Consider the following 22,754-nt stretch of genomic DNA (forward strand, 5'->3'; position numbering starts at 1 on the left):
AAGCATTTGATAATGTAAATTGGCAATTTATGATACAACAATTAAAATGCATGGACTTCAGTGAAAAATTTATAAATATGATAAAGACAATATTCCAGACAAATGGCAAAAGTGATTGTGAATGGGGACTCGACAGAGAATTTTAATACAAGAAAAGGCACAAGACAAGGATGCCCGCTGTTCCCATTACCATTTATATTAACACTGGAAGTGCTAAACAGAAATATCAGACAAGACTCAGAAATAAAAAGCATGGAAATAAAAAAAGAAAAATACAAATTACAAGCATTTGCAGATGACCTGGTATTTATTCTAGAAGAACCATTAGAAATACCAGTCTGACTTTCTATAATGGAAGCACTTACACATCCAAATGTTATTAATTTAGAAAAAAAATGTAACATAAAGACATCTTAAATGAAGAAGGGGAACTCAAATCTAAGCAGGAATTGCAGAAACAAGGGGTGGACTTAGCATGGTGGCCACACCTGCAAATATAGTCAAGATATGAGAAAGATACAAAGACACATGGTTTCTATAAAAAATAGACCAGATACTCCTAGGAACAGATGAAAATTAATAAAGAAAATATATAATTATCTACTAAATATTAAGATGGAAGATGAACAAGTGAAAGAAACGATGATTGTATGGGCAAATATTTTTGGATATATAGTAGCATTAGATAAATGGCAAAAGATTTAGGATAGAAACTATAAATTAATAATGGCAACAACCTACAAGGAAAATCTCTATGAAATGTTTTACAGGTGGCATTTACCACTGGCAAGATTAGCAAAGATATTCAAAAACATGTCCACTAAATATTGGAAGTACAACCAGATACCAGGTTCTTATAACCATATCTAATGGACATGTCCAAAGGCAAAAGAAAATTTGCACGAAAATGAATACATCATTAGAAAAAATGATAAAGCAACATACAGATTCAAAACCAGAAATATTTATTTATTTATTTTATTTATTTATTTATTTGATTTGCCAATTGTTTACAAGATAATAAGTATAAGTGTATACATAGTTGTGAATACATGAAATGGGTACATATAAGAAAAATAAAAGAAGAATAAGAGAAACAATAGGACAGGGACGGTAGGCACATTGGTGCGCTTTATGCACGCCCCTACAGACCTCTTAGGAAAGGGGTGAGGTCAATAGTAGACAGTCTAAGGTTAAAGTTTTTGGGGTTTGGGGAAGAAACTACAGAGTCGGGTAGAGTATTCCAGACATTGACCACTCTATTGCTGAAGTCATATTTCCTGCAATCAAGTTTGGTGCGGTTAACTTTGAGTTTGTATCTATTGTGTGCTCTTGTGTTGTTATGGTTGAAGCTGAAGTATATCATTGACAGGTAGGACATTGCAATGTATGATTTTATATACCATGCTTAATTCAAGGTTTTCTAGTTCTAGAATTTCAAGTCTGGTGGCATAAGGTATTCTACAACGAGTAGAGGAGTGGAGAACTCTTCTTGTGAAATATTTCTGACTTTCTCAATTGTGCTAATATCAGATACGTAATGTGGGTTCCAGACTGATGAACTGTATTCGAGTATTGGTCTAGCAATGTTTTGTATGCTCTGGTTAGTAGTGTGATATTACCAGAGAAAAGCTACGAGGATTAGGTTAACAACTCTTAATGCCTTTTGGCTATGTAGTTGCAGTGGGCTCTAGCACTTAGATCATTAGAGGTGACAAGATCTTGACTATTCAGCTTGTATTTTATTTTCTGATTTTTTTGCCAATATGTAAGACAGAGCATTTATTTGTTGAGATTTGAAGTTGCCATTTGTTTGACCATTCTGATACATAGTCAAGATCTTTTGTAGGGTAGCAGTATTGTCTGTGGTATTGAACAGCTTTACATCATCAGCGAAAAGAACGCAATTGCTCTTAATATGATCACAGAGGTCATTTATGTAGAGTATGAAGAGAGTTGGTCCTAGAACACTGCCTTGGGGACACCACTATTGACAGGTACAGAATTTGATAGGACGCTCCCAATTTTGACCATTTGTTGTCTGTTTGACAGGAATGCTTCTATCCAGTTATTCAGTTGTCCAGAGATACATAGGATTTTATTTTTAGGAGTAGTTTGTCGGTACCACTGAATGAAAGGCTTTACAGAAGTCTATGTAGATTGCGTCTATTGCTTTGCCCTGGTCGAGTTGTGTCGTCCATATGTTTTTGCAGTGTAAGAGTTGCAGATTACAGGATAGTTTTTTTCTGAAACCAAATTGTTTATTGGAGAGTAGGTTGTTTGTCTCTAAGTGGAGGATGATGGATTGGTTAATAATTGATTCCATGACTTTACAGGTGACGAGCATAAGGAGATTGGTCTGTAATTTTCAACTAGGCTTGGGTCTCCTTTTTGAAGATGGGGATGACTGTGGCTTGTGACCATAGGTTAGGCAAGGAGCTGGTCCTGAAAGATTTTTCAAAGATTATGCTTAGAGGTTTGGCCATGGCAGTGGATAGCTTTTTTATTTATATTTATATTGTTGTTAGGTATAATACCAGAAAACTATAGCAAAGGGAATACATATCTAATACTACACATGCTGACAGCAGCGAGAATTGTAATTTCCACAACATTGGAAGAATGAGGATATTTCTACAGAGAAGATAATTATTAAAGGATATTAGATTGTGCAGAGATGGATAGTTTGACACTAATAATAAAGGACAGCGAAGAAAGAATATTTCTTAACATGGGATGTGTTTTACTAGTGGATAGATAACAGAAGTAGAAATTAGAAGATAAAAGATTACTACTACAAGTAAATAATGAAAGATCATTTTAGTAAACAATATACAATTACTATTATTAGTATTATTGTAATTAATATTGGACTGTATAAGTAAATTAATTCAGACAATGCAATGTTCACTAAGCGCTTATGTTGATTAAAATAAAAAAAATAAACAATAAACAATTCTTAAGCAGGTATAGTCTGAAGTACGATGATTGTATTTCTATCCAACATGATGATCTGGAATATACCTAATACTGACTTTGCACTCATAGCAAGCTAAAAGCAAGCCATTTATGTGAACTGAGCTGCTGTAATATATAACAGTTTACTCAATATCTAGGATGGTTTGTATAGACTGCAGAATTAGACAAAGGTTTCCCAATAAGAATATGATATTTCCTAATTGATTTAACTCTCGAATCTTCCTTGGATCTTTTCATTTCATTTCACCCTGCAACTGACAGGAAGAATGAGTATACCAAAACCACTGTCTCAACTTCTTATTATTCTCTGTCATTTCCATTTATCAATCAGTCCTCTCTGATCACCATCAATATGGGCCACTGATAAATCAGCTATTTAGATGCTGCTGGACTCATATCAGGTTTTTTGAGATTAGCAGTGAAGAACTTATTCCAGTTCATTGAAGGTACAGGAATTCATTGTGCTTTCCAAAGTTGATGAGTGGTTTCCTGAAACTAACAAAAATATCTTTCAGTATAGCTGACTAGGGGAAGTGGAAGAAATTTGTCATGTTTACCCAGATGGAAATAACAGTTTCCTGAAATGGACTAGAGACCATTAGGAGTAAATTAACAAACAAAACTAATTTATCTTTGTTTTTTAAAGCATTCAGCCAGGAGTCTGTGCAAATATATTTGATTACAAGAGGAATCATATACAACTACAATACAATTTTCTTGAGTATGGTAGACTTACTCAAGAATTACTTCTCATTGTCAGTGGCCATGGACAATCAACTTCTATTTATCAATTGTGTTTCTGAGCAAAAAATACAGATTTCCACTGATTACCAACACTTCAGGGCTGTTTGATTATACAAGACACTTTTGGCCTGAAACTAGATGCAGAAAACAGGGAGAAAGCAGGTTGATGGGCAGAAGAGGCCCATAGTAACAAATGAAAAATAGATAAGGTGTTAAGTACTAATAAAGTGGAATGTAGCAGTGTAAGAAAGATTTGTTGTACATGGTGGGATTGTAGTCGAGTGTACACTCAAGAAGAATAAGATTTTATGGTCTAAGGAGGGAAGTCATGGAGAAAGGTTTCATAGATAATCTCTGGTGCCAGACCAAACCATCCCTAAACTGATGCTTCAATCCACGGTATCATATTCAAGAGTTATGGAGAAAATACAATCCCAAATAAATAAATATTATTTAAGTTTGCAGACCAACACAAGTGAAAGACAATTGGAAGACTTGGCTGGCATTTTTTGTGAAATATGTAAAAGAAAAAAAAAACCACTTTGAGGTTAGAACAATTCTGTTCTAGAACAATCCTCTCTGAAAAAGAAGAGGATCTGTAAAAAGAACTTATCATACATGCTGTCAGGAATTTAGGCCCCTGAATGAATGCTGCAAGCTCCTCAGCTGTAGACCAGGACAACAAATACTATAGATAAAAAGAGGCCAATTCCACCTTTCATTGTCTACATAACTAAAGGAGGGGAAATTGACCTCAAATTGACTCCTTCCAACAATTGATGCAGTGTGGAGAAAGGGAAAAAAGGAGTCTTCCTTCTTTCCCATTTTCTTCTGAAATTCTTTCTGAATTCTCACTCAAAGTATAACATAATCGACTTTCAAGGAGGCACACTTTTTACAATTCAAAGTAAAAAAAACAAAAACAAATGGGGGCACTTTTTTTAAAAAAAAGAGCAAGGTATGAAATGTCATTGTTCCTTTACTCTTAAAATTAAATAATAATTTATGGCTATTCAGTGACTAGAAAATGAGTGAAAATGCGCTCCACTGCCTACATCCATCTATCTATCTATCTATCTATCTATCTATCTATCTATCTATCTATCTATCTATCTATCTATCTATCTATCTATCTACCATGTTTCTCCAACAATATGCCCCCCCCCCAATAGGAAGACCCAGCATGTTTTCTTGGCATAAAATGAAATTAAGTCCCTCTCCCCAAATTTAGGCCTAGTTTAAACCATGCAAAATTGGGGGGGGAGGTGGGGGAAACTTGCCATTAGGAGTGCCCTGCAGGCAGCTACGCCTCACCATCAGCCGCTCCTAACAGCCAATCATGGTGGAGCATGGAGGGCTCCCTTACCCCTCCCTTACCTGGGTCAGCAGGTGGGCAGCATTGGCGTGAATGTCCAGCAGCGTTTCAGCCACTTCTCGGGCCTCCGTAGCTTCCACAGTTCCCACCGGTGCTGGCACCTCTCTCGTCAGCGCCGTCTACAACAACAGTGTCTGAGTCTCTCCCACTTTTCCGCCATCCCCGTAACAATAGGAAAAAAAAAATTGAGGTACCTGGGAGCGCCGCACGCTGCGTTTTGGTTTAATCCCGAGCGTGAGAAGAGCCGAGCAAGCGTCCCTGCTGCTGCTACCCTTGGTGCTCCAGCCTTGGGCTCTGCAAGTTTGCAAAAGTCCCGGTGCACAGCCCATTCCTGAATTCCAAGCGCCCAGGCCGAGCTGCAGCTGTCCCTCTCTTGCCAGCACCATCTCCAACAACAACGGCAGCAGTGGTGGGAACCGTGGAAGCATTTCAGCTGCTTCTTGGATGGGGGAGCCGCCTCCATAATTTCCACGGTTCCCGCCGCTGCTGCCGCTGTTATTGGAGATGGTGCTGACGAGAGAGGGACAGCTGCAGCTTGGCCTGGGCGCTTGGAATGCAGGAACGGGCTGCACACTGGGACTTTTGCAAACTTGCAGAGCCCGAGTCTGGAGCATCAAGGGTAGCAGCAGCAGAGATGCTCGCTCGGCTCTTCTCACGCCCACCCAGCCTGTTGGGATTAAACTAAAACGCAGCACGCGGTGCTCCCAGGTACCTCAAAATGTTTTTTTTCCTGTTGTTACGGGGATGGGGGGAAAGCGGGAGCGACTCAGATGCTGTTGTTGGAGATGGCGCTGGTGTGCAGGGGGGAAAAAGAAATTAATTCACCCCCGAAAAGACGTCCTAGCCATTTTTTCGGGGCTCAAAAAAAATAAGGCCAGGCTTTATTTTGTGAGAAACATGGTATCTATCTATCTATCTATCTATCTATCTATCTATCTATCTATCTATCTATCTATCTATCTATCTATCTACCCATACATCCAAACACACACACACACACACACACACACACACACACACACCTACCTCTGTATATTAAATATTGAAATTTAGGAGCCAAAATTCATTCAATTATACCAAAATCTATACAGGTTCACTTTATTAAGACATTATTATAATATAATAGATTATAATAATAAAGTATAAATATTATTTTAGATTAAGAAAAATCAGAGGCATGCTGAGAGTGTCTCCAGAAGTAATAACATAACTGTATTCAAGATTCTGGACAAAATCAATACAGAATGAGATGACTCTTTCATCACAGCAGGAATGTTCAAAGAAGGTAGAAAAAAATCACTGTCCTGAATATGGATCAAGGTTTTGTGTATTTAAAAGGGCAAACCAATTAGGTGATGTAGGAATGTTTATCTCAGACTGAGATTAAGAAGCCCCATCTATGCAAGAGTCCTTATGGTATTACTGAAATTATGAATTATATTACTGAAATTATGAATATTTTTTATAATCAAGTCTACATTCAATCCAGCACAGAATGTAAACTTTTATTACATTTAGATGACATGGAAGTATTTTTTTCAATTTGTATAAAATCATGCTAAAATGTTACTAGCATTATCTGGTGTCTTTTACTCCTGTGTGCATTTAGGGACATAAAGGAGTTTAGTAGACATGTATTTTTTTATTTGCTAACAATATTTATTGGCTGCCTCCATCTTTCTGGATTTTAGGCTGCTAGCAGTCCTGATAAACAATCCATTTAAAACAATCACTGATAATAATTAGTTTATTATTTACTATCTATAATTTGTGCCTATGATTAAGGACTCAAAGGCCTTCTGGAATAATCCCATTTCAACATACTTCTGGAATGGTGGGAGGATTTGAAATGCTTGTATTTTCATAAAGAAAGTTTTATGGAGTATGGTAAATTTGCATGCCCATACAGAAGAGTGTTCAAGAAAGATCTTAGTACAGAGCTGGAAAAACTGTGGTCCTCTGTTGTTGAAATGACATTTCCAAGCAGTTCTAGGCAGCATGGCCAGTGGTGAAGATCCTAAAAGTTGTAGTTCTGGGGAGAATGACCATTCTCTGGCTAGCTATGCTGTAATAGCATAGGTTAAGTTGAGGAGAACTCCCCATAATTTTAAACACAGTTTCATCTGTGTCACCCCAGGTTTTGAGAGCTAAGGTCCAGATTGAATATGGTGTTGAATACATCATTAGAAATCCATTTTGAACTTTTTAAAAAATTAATTGCCCGTTTGATCAGAAACACTTGTTCTAGGACAAAGAATGCTTTCTGCAAGAAGGGATTTTCTTCCACTTTACTGACATAAATAAAAAGACATGGGCATCTTAATTAAGTATTTTATATCACATATAGTTTGGTCGTAAGATTTTTCTCAATACTATAAAAATTATAGTCATTCGATAGGTGTACAGGTGAAAAACAGAATTAATAATAAAGTTTATGAATACTTCAGTAGACAATAAGTTTCAAACTTTATAATCAGAATATTATAAATTTCCAAGGGTTAAGATTATAAGTAGTCTTAACCCTTGGAAATTTAATTTTAAGTTTTTACTTTTACTCCTAGCACAAAACAAAATAAATGTGAAACCTAGAATTCAATTTAAAAGGTCAAATCATTTCCAGAATTTAGATAAATCAAAAATATCACACAAAGAAGAAAAAAATTAAATTCTGGATAGTGAATGCATTTTAAAATGAAAACCTTGATATCTATCCCTAAGAAGCAGCTACGGAATAGTTATTTTGATGTCCAATGTTGCTTATATGTGTGATAAAAATAATGACATTCCTTTGATACACAATTGTCAATAAGCAGACATTTGAGAAAATGAAAAATAATCCATTTAAAAATTAAAAAGATCAATCGAGATATATTATTACCTGACTTCAGAATGTCTGACTTACTTAAAATTTTGGCTTGCAGTCAGTGGGGAGTATAAAGTCATCTAAATATGTACTTTCATATTTATACATGCAAATCATCAAGATGTTGCTATCTTCTACTGATAAGCACCAAATTATGTAATTATAAAACTGGTGGCTGAGTAAAGAAGATGATGTTGATTGTTAAACTATAGATAGCAAAGATTATATACAGTTTATTCACCAGATCAACCATTACAGTATATTCACCACATCAACCATTACAAGCATTGATTTTTCTCAGTATCATTCACCATTGACTAGAATATAGAGGACCATCTAAAAAAACTCTGATTAAAAATTGTTAATATCTTTATATCCTGTAATATAACTGAAGCATTTCAGAATTTGCAGAAAAATTCCAAAGATGGTTTGGAAAGAGGCCAACCTTTCACATTATTTACACTATAATCTGCACAGCGCAGTATTGTTCAACAGCAAAGCACTGTGCTAATAGCTATCCTGTGGTCTTGCCCAAAATCCAGTCCAATCTATTGAACAGCAGTAGATATTTATTTAAGAATGAGCTTTAAGTATTTGCATGCTAAGAATCTTGTTCAATATCTATACTCCAGTCTCATAAAATATTAATGACTTTGACACCCAAAAGTAAGTTTCAGTATAGGTGATGAATTTTCTTTGTGAATTAAATATATAATTGAAGATTGTAGCTTGATTCATTTAATTAAATATAAATATTATATATCCCACAGTATGTGAACAATAACTCCTTTTGTATGTGACACATTCACATTTCAAAAGTCCCCCTTTCTGTAAATTACACACAGCAAAAAATATTGTGACAAAAATGTCAACATCTAAAGATTATTGCATTGACATTTTCTTTCTTGTCTTAACATTCACACGTCAGACAATTTTTTTCTCAAAATCATAAACATCTTCCAAGCCCAGTATTGTACTTAATACATTCATTACGCAAATAGATTAAAAACAAGAAACAATTCAGATTAAAAAAATATTATGTTACCACTGCTGATAAATCATTTCCTTCCACACAGGCTAAAAAAATCTGAAGTATATATCATATCCTTGCTTTTTTTTCAAATCTTACTCAGTCAATAATCAAAATGCCTCTGCAGCTAACTCTAACCCTAACCATATTTCTTTACTTTTTCCAAAGCTAGGTGGAAAAAACTTAACCAGCACTAATTAAATAGGATGATGATGATGATGATAAAAATAGTCCCACAATAACAATAAGAGGATGAAATCTTGCAATCATATGTATAGTGCAAAAGAGTTCTTCAATAATCAGAAAGTGGTTTCATCCAATAAATCTGATAATAAACTGACATTTACTGCAAAAACTGGCTTTTCCTTGAGGCAGTTGGTGCCAAACATTCAACCATATATTGGAAGTCATGCTAGATATGGATTTCTCACTGCTCTGATATGAGAGCTTTAATTGGATTTATACATACCTGCCCATACCAGTTGTATTCCAGCATTCTAACAGCAAGGACAGCCAAACCTGAGAAAACTCAGAAAAACTTTGAATACCCACTTTTTCCTTAAGTGCAAAGTTACTGCCTGTGATCAGCTTTTGTCCCTTTCAAGGAGAGTGCCCCAGCCTAAACTTTTTTTACCCAGCCATCAGGAGTGCTACAATCTTAGCTTTGTTAAAGTGTTGTACTCTTACAGCTAAAACCTGTTGATAATGAACCTGAACCCATTATTTTGAGTCAATGAATTGAAAGAAATAGGGCAAAGAATGAAAGCCACAGGGCCAATTACCAGCATTCTTTGATGTATTACTTGCTAGCACACACCAAATCACTTTGTGTCTTTGTCTTGATCCTCTCTGTTATTCATTAATTATTCTGGAAGGGTTAGAGTTCAGATAGCTAATTGCTCAAACAGTTTTACTTGGTGGGGATTCTCCCTAAACGGACACTTTCCCAACTGTGCCCAGCTACCTTGTATTATGCCAATTAATCCCATTTTTGGCATTTGTACAACCTTCCAATTCCTTTTAAAGTTATGCCTAAAATGCTTTCTCGTTTGCCAATCATAAAGACAAGATGTTTAAAGGATTGACTTGATCATCAAGAGGCCAAGCTACTTCTAGAGCTTTGATTGGGCTTCACAAGGCTAGCGTTCTAGAATTCACAATTCAAATAATATAGTACAGCTTCTAAATTGCATGCTGATTTGAATATTTTCCATGATCTTGGACATAGTGACAGTTTTAACAGTGTTCATTTTTGTCTGATTTCGAAATTATGTATACATACAAATAACAATGAGCTGTTCATCATTACATAACACTTTCACAAGCTACAAATACATCTTCTCCAACCTGGTGTTCTTCAGGAATATTGAGTTGTAATGAATTAGCATTAAAAGCCCAATATATATTGAGATATCATGAGATGCATCATATTTAAATATTAACCTATTTACAAGGATGTTTCAGGCACTACTTATTAAATAGCTTCTGTTACTATGTGTGTGTGTGTGTGTATGTATGTGTGTGTATATATATATATATATATATATATATATATATATATATATATATATATATATATATATATATATATATTATATATATATGGTGTACTTATTTTCCATGTTCTTTTAAAGTTGGCCTTCAGAATTCATCTGCTTTGTTCTAAGTTTAGGTCATGTATGCCTTCAGCTTTGTTCGCGTATTTTCCCACATCACAGTAGTGGTGCTTTTAAAGTTGTAGCAACGTTTCAGCAGAATCTCATCTGCCATCATCAGGCTTTTGTATTGTGTCTCGCCTGTGAGTTAGACTTTACAATGGTTTCAGATTTAAATTTGGGGCAGCCTATTGCTGTGCCAGAATGGTTTTTTTCTTCATCCTGATTGGTTGAGAGTCTTGGTCTGTGTTTATTGGTCTTGGAGTTTGCTGTGTTCTGCTTCTAATATCTTCTGTCTGTTTTTTTTTTGGCTCTTTTTGTATCTTGATTGGCTGGCAACATTGTGTTACTTTATTGGACGCCTTTAGTGCAGCTTGGCTTCGGGTAAATGGACGGCTATCATTAGTTAGAAAGCTGGGTTTCATCTGGGTGCCTGGTTGGGGTGTGTTTGAGCTGGAGGTATCAGGGGGGATCTATTTGTGCCCAGGTGTTTGCCTGGCTTGTGGTGTGGAGATTTTTTTGTTTGTGAGTGCAGGCTTCCAAATGATTGACAGCCTGGTGGAATCATCTCTTCTGTTCATGCTTTCTGATCTTTTTTCAATCTCTATGGCTTCTCTGATGATTCTGTGGCTGGAATTTTCTATAGTGGCTAGGGTTTTGGTGCCATTGAAGTTGACGTGGGAAAATACCCGAACAAAGCTGAAGGCTATATATATATATATATATACAACTTTAAAAGAACTACAATGACGGAGAATACCAACCAAGCCGAACACCATACATGTAAGTACCCGAAAACTATATATATATATATATATATATATATATATATATATATATATATATATATATATATATATACACAAGTTTTTAAAATTGTTAACTGGATCTATAGGTAAAAGCTATTTATTTTTATTGCAGTATTAGTTTTAGGTTTTCCCAATAGCAATACAATTAATATCAAGATTATTTTAGAAGTAATAAGTATTTTGAATTACTAGGCTCTGTAAATATGAAGATGTCCCTATCTAGACATACCATTTATAAGCCAAAAGGAAATAAATATGCTTAAATTTCTTTATCCTGCATTTAAGTAGAGCCTAGGACATGATATGTGGCAAAATTGGACTTAAACTACTGTTTTTTGTTTTTCCTCTTAAAGCTATGAATTCATAATATATGTAAAAATATGCACAAGATAGAAATAGTTTTTAAAATGCTTATAAATAAATTTAAGAAAGAGTGGCCCCATATCAGAAAACCACCTAAAAACGTCTATTGTACTTTTGGAAAAAAAATGAGTATAGTGGAAAAAGATATTTTGAGATTTGATGAGTATATATCTTTTCAAATAAGTATGGTAGCTAATTTTATCATCCTGATATATGCACCTAATCCATTCTTTCCTGTCAAAGTTTCACATTTCCAAACTTCTTGTAAAGATCATTTTTTAAACGCTGCTATAACTTTAAAGAAAAAATATATACAACATTGCAAAGCAAAATATAATTGCTTTGTTACTTTCTCTACACACACACACACACACACACACACACAAACCCCAAAACAAACACATTTTCCCAATTACAATTTGAAATTATCCTAAGTAGAAACTATTCCAGGCCTCACCCAATTAGCAGTAATAGGATTAATACATAGTTGTAGAACTGAACGTTTAAAGCAGGAAGGGAAAAAAATGCATTGGCAAATACATATTGCATAAACCAAATCAAACTCAAAATGAATATGCAGCTTTTCATAAAGTAAGTAGAACTTGATATTTTAAGATTTCTTTTTCTTGTCACACATATACTTATTTCCCAGTATTTGGTTTTCTGCTTTATCCTTATGGCTAACAATAATCTTCTCCCTTTGACTTCACACTCTCCATAATAAAAATTGTTTCAAATATTGCTGTAAATAGTGAAAATTTGTCAACAAAATCTGTCTGGCAAAAGGGATCTGGCTGGCTCAGGGCTGTCAAACTGACGGCCTGCAAGCCTGATGCATCACACACCGGCCACACCCACACCAGGTTTAGCGAAGGGTGGGAAAGTCCTGATACGTCACATGTTGCTGCTATGATGATATTAGTTTAACATCCCTGGCCTAACTCATTGAATTAACCCAATTTTTTTTTATCCTGACTTAATTCATCATTTTTCAACTTAGCAACCTTCAACTGTGTTGTGATAGAAACTCAAAACGTCCAAGCAGCTAGCATATTTGCTTTACCCTTTGATAGGATACTAAGTTTTGAAAGTTCTTCTGGAACACCAAATGAGAAAGCCATGCAAAAATAGCTCTGGTAGAGAATCTTTAAGACAACAATGCTCTTCAGCTTAAGTTAGAAATACAATATCCGCTGCAGCCTTTTGTAGGTATCAATAGGCTGATTACTTCTATCCACCAATGCCTTCAAAACTGTCTTTCTCACTGCCTGCACATTTCTGCAATATTCTTATCATTTATGTTCATTCTGACCTACATTTTGATTTGTTCTCTTAAAATTTGTTTAAATAAATATATATAACTTTTCTTAACCATATCCACCCTTCATACTTATATTATGCTTAATTTTGATTTGTAGTTGTCATTAAAAATCTGAATTTTCCAAGCACATTTTGGGCTTCAAGAATCTATTTTTGGAATAATCATGGTTTTGGTTAAAACTTTTCTATGTGACAATATTTTTGTTCAAATATTACTTACCCATGTGCTTTCTCTTTTTAAAATATACTGCTGCTATTAAATAATCAGGAGTATCTGCAGGAACCTTAGAAAATAAAGGTCTAAGATTAATTGGTACCAACATTCAGTTTTTAGAAACATGCTTGATATTTGACAAGGCTGAGATAGTGTGTGTAATTATTGCCCCAATCACATGCCCTCTGTCATTTTGCAACTATAGCAAAACTAGGAAATTATTTCATTTATTAAACTGAAAATATAGGAGTTAGATACTGGGAAGCATGTTAATTAGATGGTTGGTTCCTAATAGTAATGGATAAGAACAGATTAATATAAATGTTTTATTTCAAAGATTAGTCTATATCAATTTTTGCATTATTTTTTTTCTATTTTAAAATGCTTTTCATTGTTTAATGCATTTTAGATGTTTTGGATTGAGACAATTTACTGAGAATCTGGCTGGATTTCATCCTGAGTCATCAGCAGCTGTAGCCAAGGGATGAGAGGAGGGGGAGAGGGTGGCAGCGCTGTCAGTGGCTGTGTGGGATCGGCGGGTAAGACGAATGATGAAAGGGAAGTGCTTGCAGGCTGCAAGCCATAGAGGTGGCAAAGGCACTGGTGGGTTGCCCAGAGCTGCTGCTGGGGCTCTACATGCTGATCTAGTTTGTGGCACCCACCTGGGCCATAATGGTTTCAGTGAGTGCTTCCCTTTTACTAGGATGCCAGTTTCCCTGTGCTTGCTTGTCCTGTGAGTGGACCCAAGGGCAGCATCTGACCAGGCTAGGGTGGGCCGGGACTGAGGCAGAGGGGGCTAGCCTCTCACTGTCTCCAGGGCAGCCGCCACACAGGCCAGATTTAACCACATTGCGGGCTGAATTTTGCCCACAGGCCTTGAGTTGACATGTCTGCTTTAAAGGGATTTTGAAGTGGCTCATTTTTACACTGACATTGGGTAAAGGAATGTTGACAACACTAATCTAAATGAGTTGTTCAAAATTATAGTAAAGTCAGAATAACAGATTAGGATAGTGGTCCAGTATATTAGCAGTGTATATTTTCATTAATACTTTCCCTTTGTAATTGGAGAGCATAAACAATCAATACCTATTGTAAGACTAGTTCCAACATAGATCATGAAAAACCGGAAAGTGTGTGTTATTTGTATGGGTCACGGACATAGGTAATTATATAAGAAACATGAGGCATTATCACCATTTTTAACAAAGCTTAAGAGCAACATTCCTCCATTAATCCAAAGGCTAGTTCTTACACAGACAGCCCAGCACATTCCTCTGAATACTGCTTCATTTGTTATCTGTTCCCTGACCTGAAAAAAAAAGATCTTCCTTACTAAAGCAAAATTAATTTGACAAAACTCAACACCTCTGGCTTTCAAATCCCTGAATTTTAGGTCCAATTAGGAAATAGAATATGGATGTAATTCCAATAAGAAACAAAAGTATTTACAGGACCAACAACTATCTGCTCAAATTCCTTGTTCTGTCCCCCCACCCCACCCCCCCAAATGAATTTTGAACCCTTCACCTTTGCTAAGGCTATTCATCAACTTTAGAAAACAAGGAAATGCAGTGAACAAGTCAGTCCAGTGCTTGAGTGCTGCAGAGCTGAGTTCATCAAATGGCATATGATGATAGAGGGCTACATAGAGAGAATGAAAGATAAATAAAATAGAATAGTAAAAAGGAGAATACATGTCCCTTGGCCTTGACACAAGCATTTTAATATTTTTTGCAAATCAGATGTGAGTCAAAGTCAAAAAAAAAGACAAACTACTATATATATGCTTTAGTCCATCTTTCAAAACTTTTCTTTTCCCCTTGAATAAGGAGACTTCAATTATTTAAATAGTCAAAATTATTATACCAATGATTCTAACAATAAATAATTTGTGTCCTCTGTATTTGTCTAGATTATCTGAAAAACTCTAGTATATTCGGAAAGGTCAAGTTTTAATAAAAGGGCATGGAAGTGAAAAACCTTGATGCATTTTGCCTTAATAAACCAAAAGATCACTTATGTATTTTGGCAGATAGTAACTGAAAGTGAAGATATCCACTTTCCAGAGAGACACATTTTTCTTCAAATGAAATTAACTTTAGAAGCAAAGTGAGAGTTCCTTTCCCTCATGATAAAGTTGACTGGATAATCATTAAATCTGAAGTACAAGTTTAACAAACGCATAACAATCTTAATACATCCTACAGGATGTCACAGAATTACCAAAGCTGCACATTTGGGATGTCAGCTTTTTTAAAATTCCATTATCCCAGCCCAGGCCATAAAGTTGTAGCATTCCAATACTAGCAGACTAGAACTCTCCTGCAATCACAGCATAACAACAGAACACAATCATCTCCCAAAAGAAAAAGGGGAGGCAGCTATAGTCTTGCATCACTGAACTTTCAAACAAATTAAATAACTTTTAAAAAATATAAACTACTATAGAATGAATGAATGAAGAGAACGTTCTCTTTACTGAGGTAAAGAGAACGAAGACTTACAATTTTCATCTTGTTTCTGTCAAAGTCTCGGTTCTCATACTGGACTGTGGAAGTGAAATGTGTCACTGCATAGTTTCATCCAGTAACAGCTGAACTTTAAACTGATTTACTTTTGCCAGTAAGATTTTGGCTGTATGGGCAAGGAATTTCTTTTTCATACTTATGTTCTCATTGGTATAGAGACATAAATAATATAAAATAATAAATGAACTATGCAAAATCTCCCTTCGAACGATATCATTCTAGTATTCTGATACTTTAGAACTGGCCCTCTGAAGTCCTCATTTTGCAATTTCCACAGCTTTCCTAAGTCCCAATTCTTCCCCAAACAATCTCCCATCATCTTGAAATGGATCAAGACAAAATGAGCACCCTTCAAACAGGTTTACTTTGGTTTTTTTAAAAAAAAAATAACAACAAAGCATTGAAATTTCACCTCTTAACCCAACATAAGGATAAATATATATTTCTTATCCCTCCTATTTTAAATTTAGCTCAAAAATCCTCAAAGGTTGGCCATGTCCAGCCATGCCTCCCAAATAATTCCAACTGAATGTAGAATCCCATCTTTATAGATTTAAGTTCTAGACATCTTGGGTCACTCATCTTTTTATATTCATGATGGGATAGATATTTTTAAGTAGTGGAGAACAAGAAGCTATCTAGGCTAGTTTAGTTTTATAATGTCAGTCTTTTTAAAAATCATAATCAGATTGGGAATTTTTTTATTTAAAAATGCTTTGCTCTGTGTAGGATTAAGTGACCAGGACAAACTAGAAACTTTAGAAATGAATAATATTTTGGAATTAGGAAACAGTTGTACCAACAGAAAGGCATCTGGTGTACTTTAAAAAGGAGTGTAAAGTATTAAATAAGATACACTGGCCTCTTCAATGATCTTAGCCAAAGGCCAAGAAGTGATGAAACTCTATCCTAGTCAGTGCATTTAAAATAATTTTTTCTTCATAATGCCTTTCCTATTATATTAACAGAGAGAAGAAAGAATATTCATGCAAAACCACAAAGATAATGCAGAAATTTCTGTTATAAAGCCAATTAGCTGTAGCAAGAGGAAAAAAAACCCTTCTTTAAACAGAAAATTAAATGAATGCCATAGCAGTCATGGGTGCCTTTAAGGACACAATCACTAATGTGCTATTAAAAATAAAATAAAAGATCAGAAGAAACAGTTGGCATTCAGTTAACAATCATATTTGGAGGCTTCTTGGAGACTTTGTTATTCCAGGGAAAACTGAGTACAAGTCTCTTGGGATTATGTACAAAGGCAGAAGGAAAAATGGACATTTCTGAACCTCAAAGGTAACTGCTAGGCTAATAAAACAGCCTATTTTCAGTTCACCCACTCTTCCTCTCAGTGGGCAGGTACATTAAAATGTGTGAAAAGGAATGCTATTTGCTGGGGAGAAATAATTCAGCTAAAAGTCAAAAATGTCCAGCTGGCATATTGCTTTAGAGTATACCTGTGTCTTTCTGTGTAGCTGTGATGAGATATGTGGTGTGTGTGTGTGTGTTGTGATGTGGTGCTGATGTTGGTGGTGGGTGGTGTGGTGAGAGAGAGAGAGAGAGAGAGAGAGAGAGAGAGAGAGAGAGAGAGAGATTTACAAAGTGACTCACACCATCTCACAAGATCAAAATTGATATACTTATTAAAATAGAAACAAATAACCAGGAATAAAAATATCATACCATAACGGATTATCAAAAGATTACACTTCTTATATTCTACTGCCCATCAGTACAACAGCAGGTTTCAAATGCAAGAGAATTTTGTAGAAGCACAATAAGTGTAAAGGTAATTCTCTAGTAGGTATTTCATAAGGCAGTTTTGTTGCTGTTGAAATCAGTCTCAACAATACTAATGTTTGATAGTAGAAAGATGAAACTTTATTTGCTTTTTAATACCCACTTACTTAAACATTACTAATGTAATATACACAAAACAAAATCAAATTATGGACTGATGCTCTACCCATTACTATCATACTTAAACATTACTAATGTATCATACTTAAACATTACAAAACAAAATCAAATTATGGACTGATGCTCTACCCATTACTATCATATGGCGGTCATAAAACTGTTTCTCCTATCCTTGATCTTGGAGTGTGGGTCTCAAGGTGTGTGAAACAAATTATGTATATTGTGACATTCCATGTACAGTGGAATAGGACTTTCATTAGGAAGAATGATATTGTTATTTCGATAGCAGAAGGTGAGAGAGAAATAAAGTCCACTGCATGAACAAACAGGAAGTAAGGATGGCTTGTAGGGATGGAGGATTGATATAATTAGTGGTACTGAGATAAACAAAATCGATTCCTTTCATTTTCCCCAAATTTTTGCTTTTTATTTTGATTATTGCTTCTCACTTTTTCTGTGCTTTGCATCATGTAACATACTCCAAAAGAGAAGAATGTGATGAATGTCTATATATGTTGACATGACCTAATGTTGCAATATAGGTCTCCACATCCTAACAAAAATACTGTGTAAAAGGGGATATTTTGGGAAACCTGCATTCCTACAAAAGTTGCATAAAAATGTGAAAAACTATTTTTATTTTTAAAGAACAATTACATTTTGCTTCCAAATGTCCATAAGATACTTGGTTATGTAATACTAACTAGATGGACCATTAATATGGTGTGTTGTAAGATAGCTTTCTATATTATTTCTTATCATCCTTTGTACTAACCAATGATGTGTTTAAATAAGCTTTGCTAAAGAAAAAAATACATTTTTGTATTTTTGTAAAATGATACATGAAGAACTGAAATAATTAACATAAATACATAAAATATTCTTGTTAAAGAAAAATGTTTTTTAACTTATTCCCTCAGAACAGTTAAATTCTTTAAGTGTTGGTGTGTTGGTTGGTATGTATATAAAACTTTTTCACAGCTCCTTCTTTTAAGTGGTACATAAAAGCATATAAATGATTTCAGATGTTTCAATTTTAAAGAAAACAATTTAATATGGTTATAATAGAAACCAAATGGAATAAGATTAGATGTTAGAAAAAAAAGTAACAGAAAAAAGATCATGACTCTCCCCCTCCCATTAAAAAAATTAAATAGCTAGTAAGATCCCATGAATTTCCAAAAGAATAATAGTTTAGGGTTGAATTGTGGACTTATTTATTCTCTCCAAACTTGGTTGCTTGCTTGCAGATATCTTATCACCCAACTAGATAATATTATCAGTGATTTGCCTTAGCAAAGATCAAAATTGAAAGAGCACAATGAACTCCATAAATTAATTTTCCTAAACATCCACTACCAATGGTCTTGCAGGAGATTCTCAAAGATTGACATCATATTAGCATTTTGGTGGGAAAATGCTGTCTGAAACTGAAAAGGGTTGTTAACTCCATAATAGCATGTGTTTGATTGAATTTTGAATTTGAATAACTATATTAAAGTTTTTAATTTTGGGTATTTTATATGAGCTGTTTTTAAATAAGATTAATTAGATTCATGTTGTCAGTTCTTAGCAATTTCTGGTTTTTCCTGCAGAGTTGTTTTGCACATGAGCAGGATCTCATTTTGCATTTATTTATGTATTTATTCATTTAAATTATGTACAGTGTATCACCAGATTGTTTATAGGGTCTTTCCTATATTGTATGTAAATTTATAGAATTAAAATACATTTTCATGCAATATAGTAAAAAACCTCAATAAAATAAAATATAACAATGGCCATAATTAATTTGGTAGCATAATCATGAACTCCCAAATGTCAGCTTAAGTAAGAGTATTTTAGCATGAATTTTCAAACTAATTTGTTTCAAGATATAGGCGACCATTCCAGAATCCCAATGCTCCAATATGAATTAAACAAGCAGGGAGAAAATGTATTTGGAATCAGATGATGAATACAAATTTGTATTTCCTTTGTTTGTCAAGTCTCGGGTTCAGTAACTAGTTTCTCCACATTTAATGCTCAAAAATAATACAGATAATTTTTATGATTATGACTTCTAAGCCCTTCTTCTAACTCAGAACTTTGTATTATGTTTACAGTTCTCTCTAAACATGCTAATTCATAAACTGTTTGGATGACCACTCTTAGCCAAATTATCTGGGAAACCAGCTAATTATACTGTAAAAATATTAGGAGATCAAAAGTGATTATTGTGCAAACTGGGTGTTCAGGGACTATCAAATTGCATAAATGATGTAAATTACTAAAATGGTAAAGCTAGCAATAATACCTGGAGGTTGCAAGGGGCTATTATTCTAAATGCCAGTATTTTATACAAAAGAGCAATAAGATCTGTGCCCAAATCCTGTATATTTGAAAAAAACTGCATGCCAAAAAGAAAATACTAGGGTAATGGAACTGAAAGCTGCATACAGAACTGTTAGTTAGGGAAAGGAGAATATAAAATATGTACAACATATTTTTGTTTATATGACATACCGTATGAAAACAAAAATATGCCATCCAGAATTACTTGACAGTGAAATGGGCAGCATATAAATTTAATAAATAAATGATGAATGCAGTTCAAGGTTTAGGCAAATGTAATTCAGTGAACAGTCTCCATGTTAACAAGATGAACAGAAGATTTACTACTTCATTGATTAAATCTGGGATGGATGATGATAGAAATAAAACATATGCACTATCGTAGTGGGTTGGGAAATGCCCACTGTCATCTTCTAGCTAGATACCAGGATGATTACTTGGCTTCTCCCTAAAATGTTGACTCAAATGAGAAGAAGTGGCTTCTTAAGGGTTTTGTTTGGAATGTAGTGCGGAGATAGATCCTCGGGAAGAGGGAGGGGTACATTCCAACTCACTCCAGATATTATGTGTGACAGAACGAGAGTGAAGAAGCCTGTCCTAATAATTCACAAAGTATATTGTACATAGAAGCAGATAGTAGAATCCTTAGTCTGATAAAATTGTGTCTAAAGGTATGAAACAGTAAAGAACTCAGCTTGGAAGAATTACCATGTGCTACTCTTGGTTTGGGACCTGACAGTTTTCTATTTCTTAATTTAATCCTTAGATGAAATTTTGTGGGGGAACCCAGTTTATGAAACTGAGTTTAGTTTACAGACTTTTATGAACCCAAAGAGTCTTGAAAATAAAAATAATATTAAAATCTAGTTGGCATCTGTCCAGTGAACCTTCTATATTCAACTGGGTTAGTGAATTTGTGACAAGATCTGTAGGTATTTCCCTATCATCACCTCACACAAAACGTACCTCACACAAAACCATGTACCAATGATATATTGATTATTTTAATTTCCGAGGTAACTATACCTGCTAAGATTTAAATTTCCATCTCATTGACAAAAGGATCCAAAATCAATAATTAATTGTAGTACAAGCAATTATAATTTTTTCAAATGCTAGGAAGAAAAATCACCTCACCCAGCAATTTGAGCTGAACTACTTCAGACCACTGGAAGAATTTTCTCAAGATGTCATTCTTTAAAATATGCACTGTTGAAATCTACAAATTACTGATACATCATCATCTGACAAGTTAAACACCTTTCTCCGTGTTTCTTTTTCTTAACTATATATTTCACTTTTGAATTTTCTTTAAGATGTAATATGAAGGATGAAGAGAAAGCTGAGAATTGTAAATTTACAACTAATATCAATTTATTTATTTATTTATTAAGTTTATATAACCAGCCATTTCACTGAAGATGTCTGAGTCACATACAATAAGATAAAAATATAAAAAAATAGTGAATGCAAATACAAACACTATAGTAATAAATAACCTAAAAGCTCAAAAGTATAATAAAAGTGAAGGTGGGGGGAGAAATGTACCCCTCAACAATTGAACTATCTAGCTAAGTCTCTAGTTCCATGGGAGTCCCAGGCCTGGTCATGCAACTAATTCTTGAAGTCCTTCCAGACTATCAAAAGGGATGGCATCAATCTAATTTTAAGGAGAAGGATGTTCTATAAGGCAGATCCCACAATGGAGGGGGCACATCCCCTGGGACCCACCAAATATAGATCCCTGGCTGATGGTATCCACAGCATGACTTCTCTGCAAATCTGATGAAGCAGGTGATATATATTCATGCTTTTGAAAGAAAGCATCTGTTAACATAATTTATAGGTCTATAGGTACCACAAACATATACAGTTCCCTGTACAAGTCCTAGCTGAACTGATAGGACTGATGCATATTCAGAAATATAAATGCGATAGCTTAGAAATATCAAAAGTCTGTCTTTTTTCTCCTCTCTATGTCTGATAATTTTTAATTATGTTTGTTTGTTTATTGGTTATTATTGGTTGCTTTCATTGTCAGCCAACTCTGATCAGCTTACATTTGCAGTTACAATGAAAATATTTCAAGTTTAAAAAACAAAAGTTCTCATATTGCATATTCCACAAAATAAAAGCTTTGCCAAAGGAAATTCCATTCAAAATAGGTCCCAAAGACTTAGGAATAGCCAGATTTTCATGGCTTTCTTAAATCCCAACAAATTAATACCAGTTTAATCACAGCAAAAATGCTATTTCGAAGAAGATGGAATAAAAGAGGACCACTCAGACCCTGCTGATAATACTAACTGAGCATAAGGACCCACAAGAAGTCTTCTTTTCCAAATGTTATGGGAAAGGAAGGAAGTTCATTGCTTTACTTATGTTGCTCTGCAATTGATATTGCTATCATGTTGGCTAGATTTTCTTATTGTAACAGACTGCCTAAACAATATTTTGTTTATTTATACCTGTTGAAACAAATAGAAAAATAACCTTGATTAACTGTCTAGAATGCACAAAATCTACATAGTGGGATAGCAAAAGTAATATATTAAGTAATATTAACTGCAATATTAAATGGTAAATTACAATAGCAGTTGAACTTAATTTCTATTTG

General features: G+C 34.5%; 1 protein-coding gene across 1 annotated transcript in view; it reads right to left on the reverse strand.

The window, feature by feature from the left end:
* TFEC (transcription factor EC) overlaps positions 1-9,567 on the reverse strand; it is a 56,586-nt gene extending 47,019 nt beyond the window's left edge. Inside the window, exon 1 of the mRNA XM_087969307.1 lies at positions 9,461-9,567. Coding sequence (XP_087825433.1) covers positions 9,461-9,487 — 27 coding nt within the window. The 5' untranslated portion in view covers positions 9,488-9,567. The remainder of the gene's footprint in view (positions 1-9,460) is intronic.
* Between the last annotated feature and the right edge of the window lie 13,187 nt (positions 9,568-22,754).

Source organism: Notechis scutatus, chromosome 6 (genome assembly GCF_049901735.1).
Source record: "Notechis scutatus isolate UNSWTSFEM ecotype Mainland chromosome 6, rNotScu1.2, whole genome shotgun sequence".
In the NCBI taxonomy this organism is placed as follows: Eukaryota; Metazoa; Chordata; class Lepidosauria; order Squamata; family Elapidae; genus Notechis; species Notechis scutatus.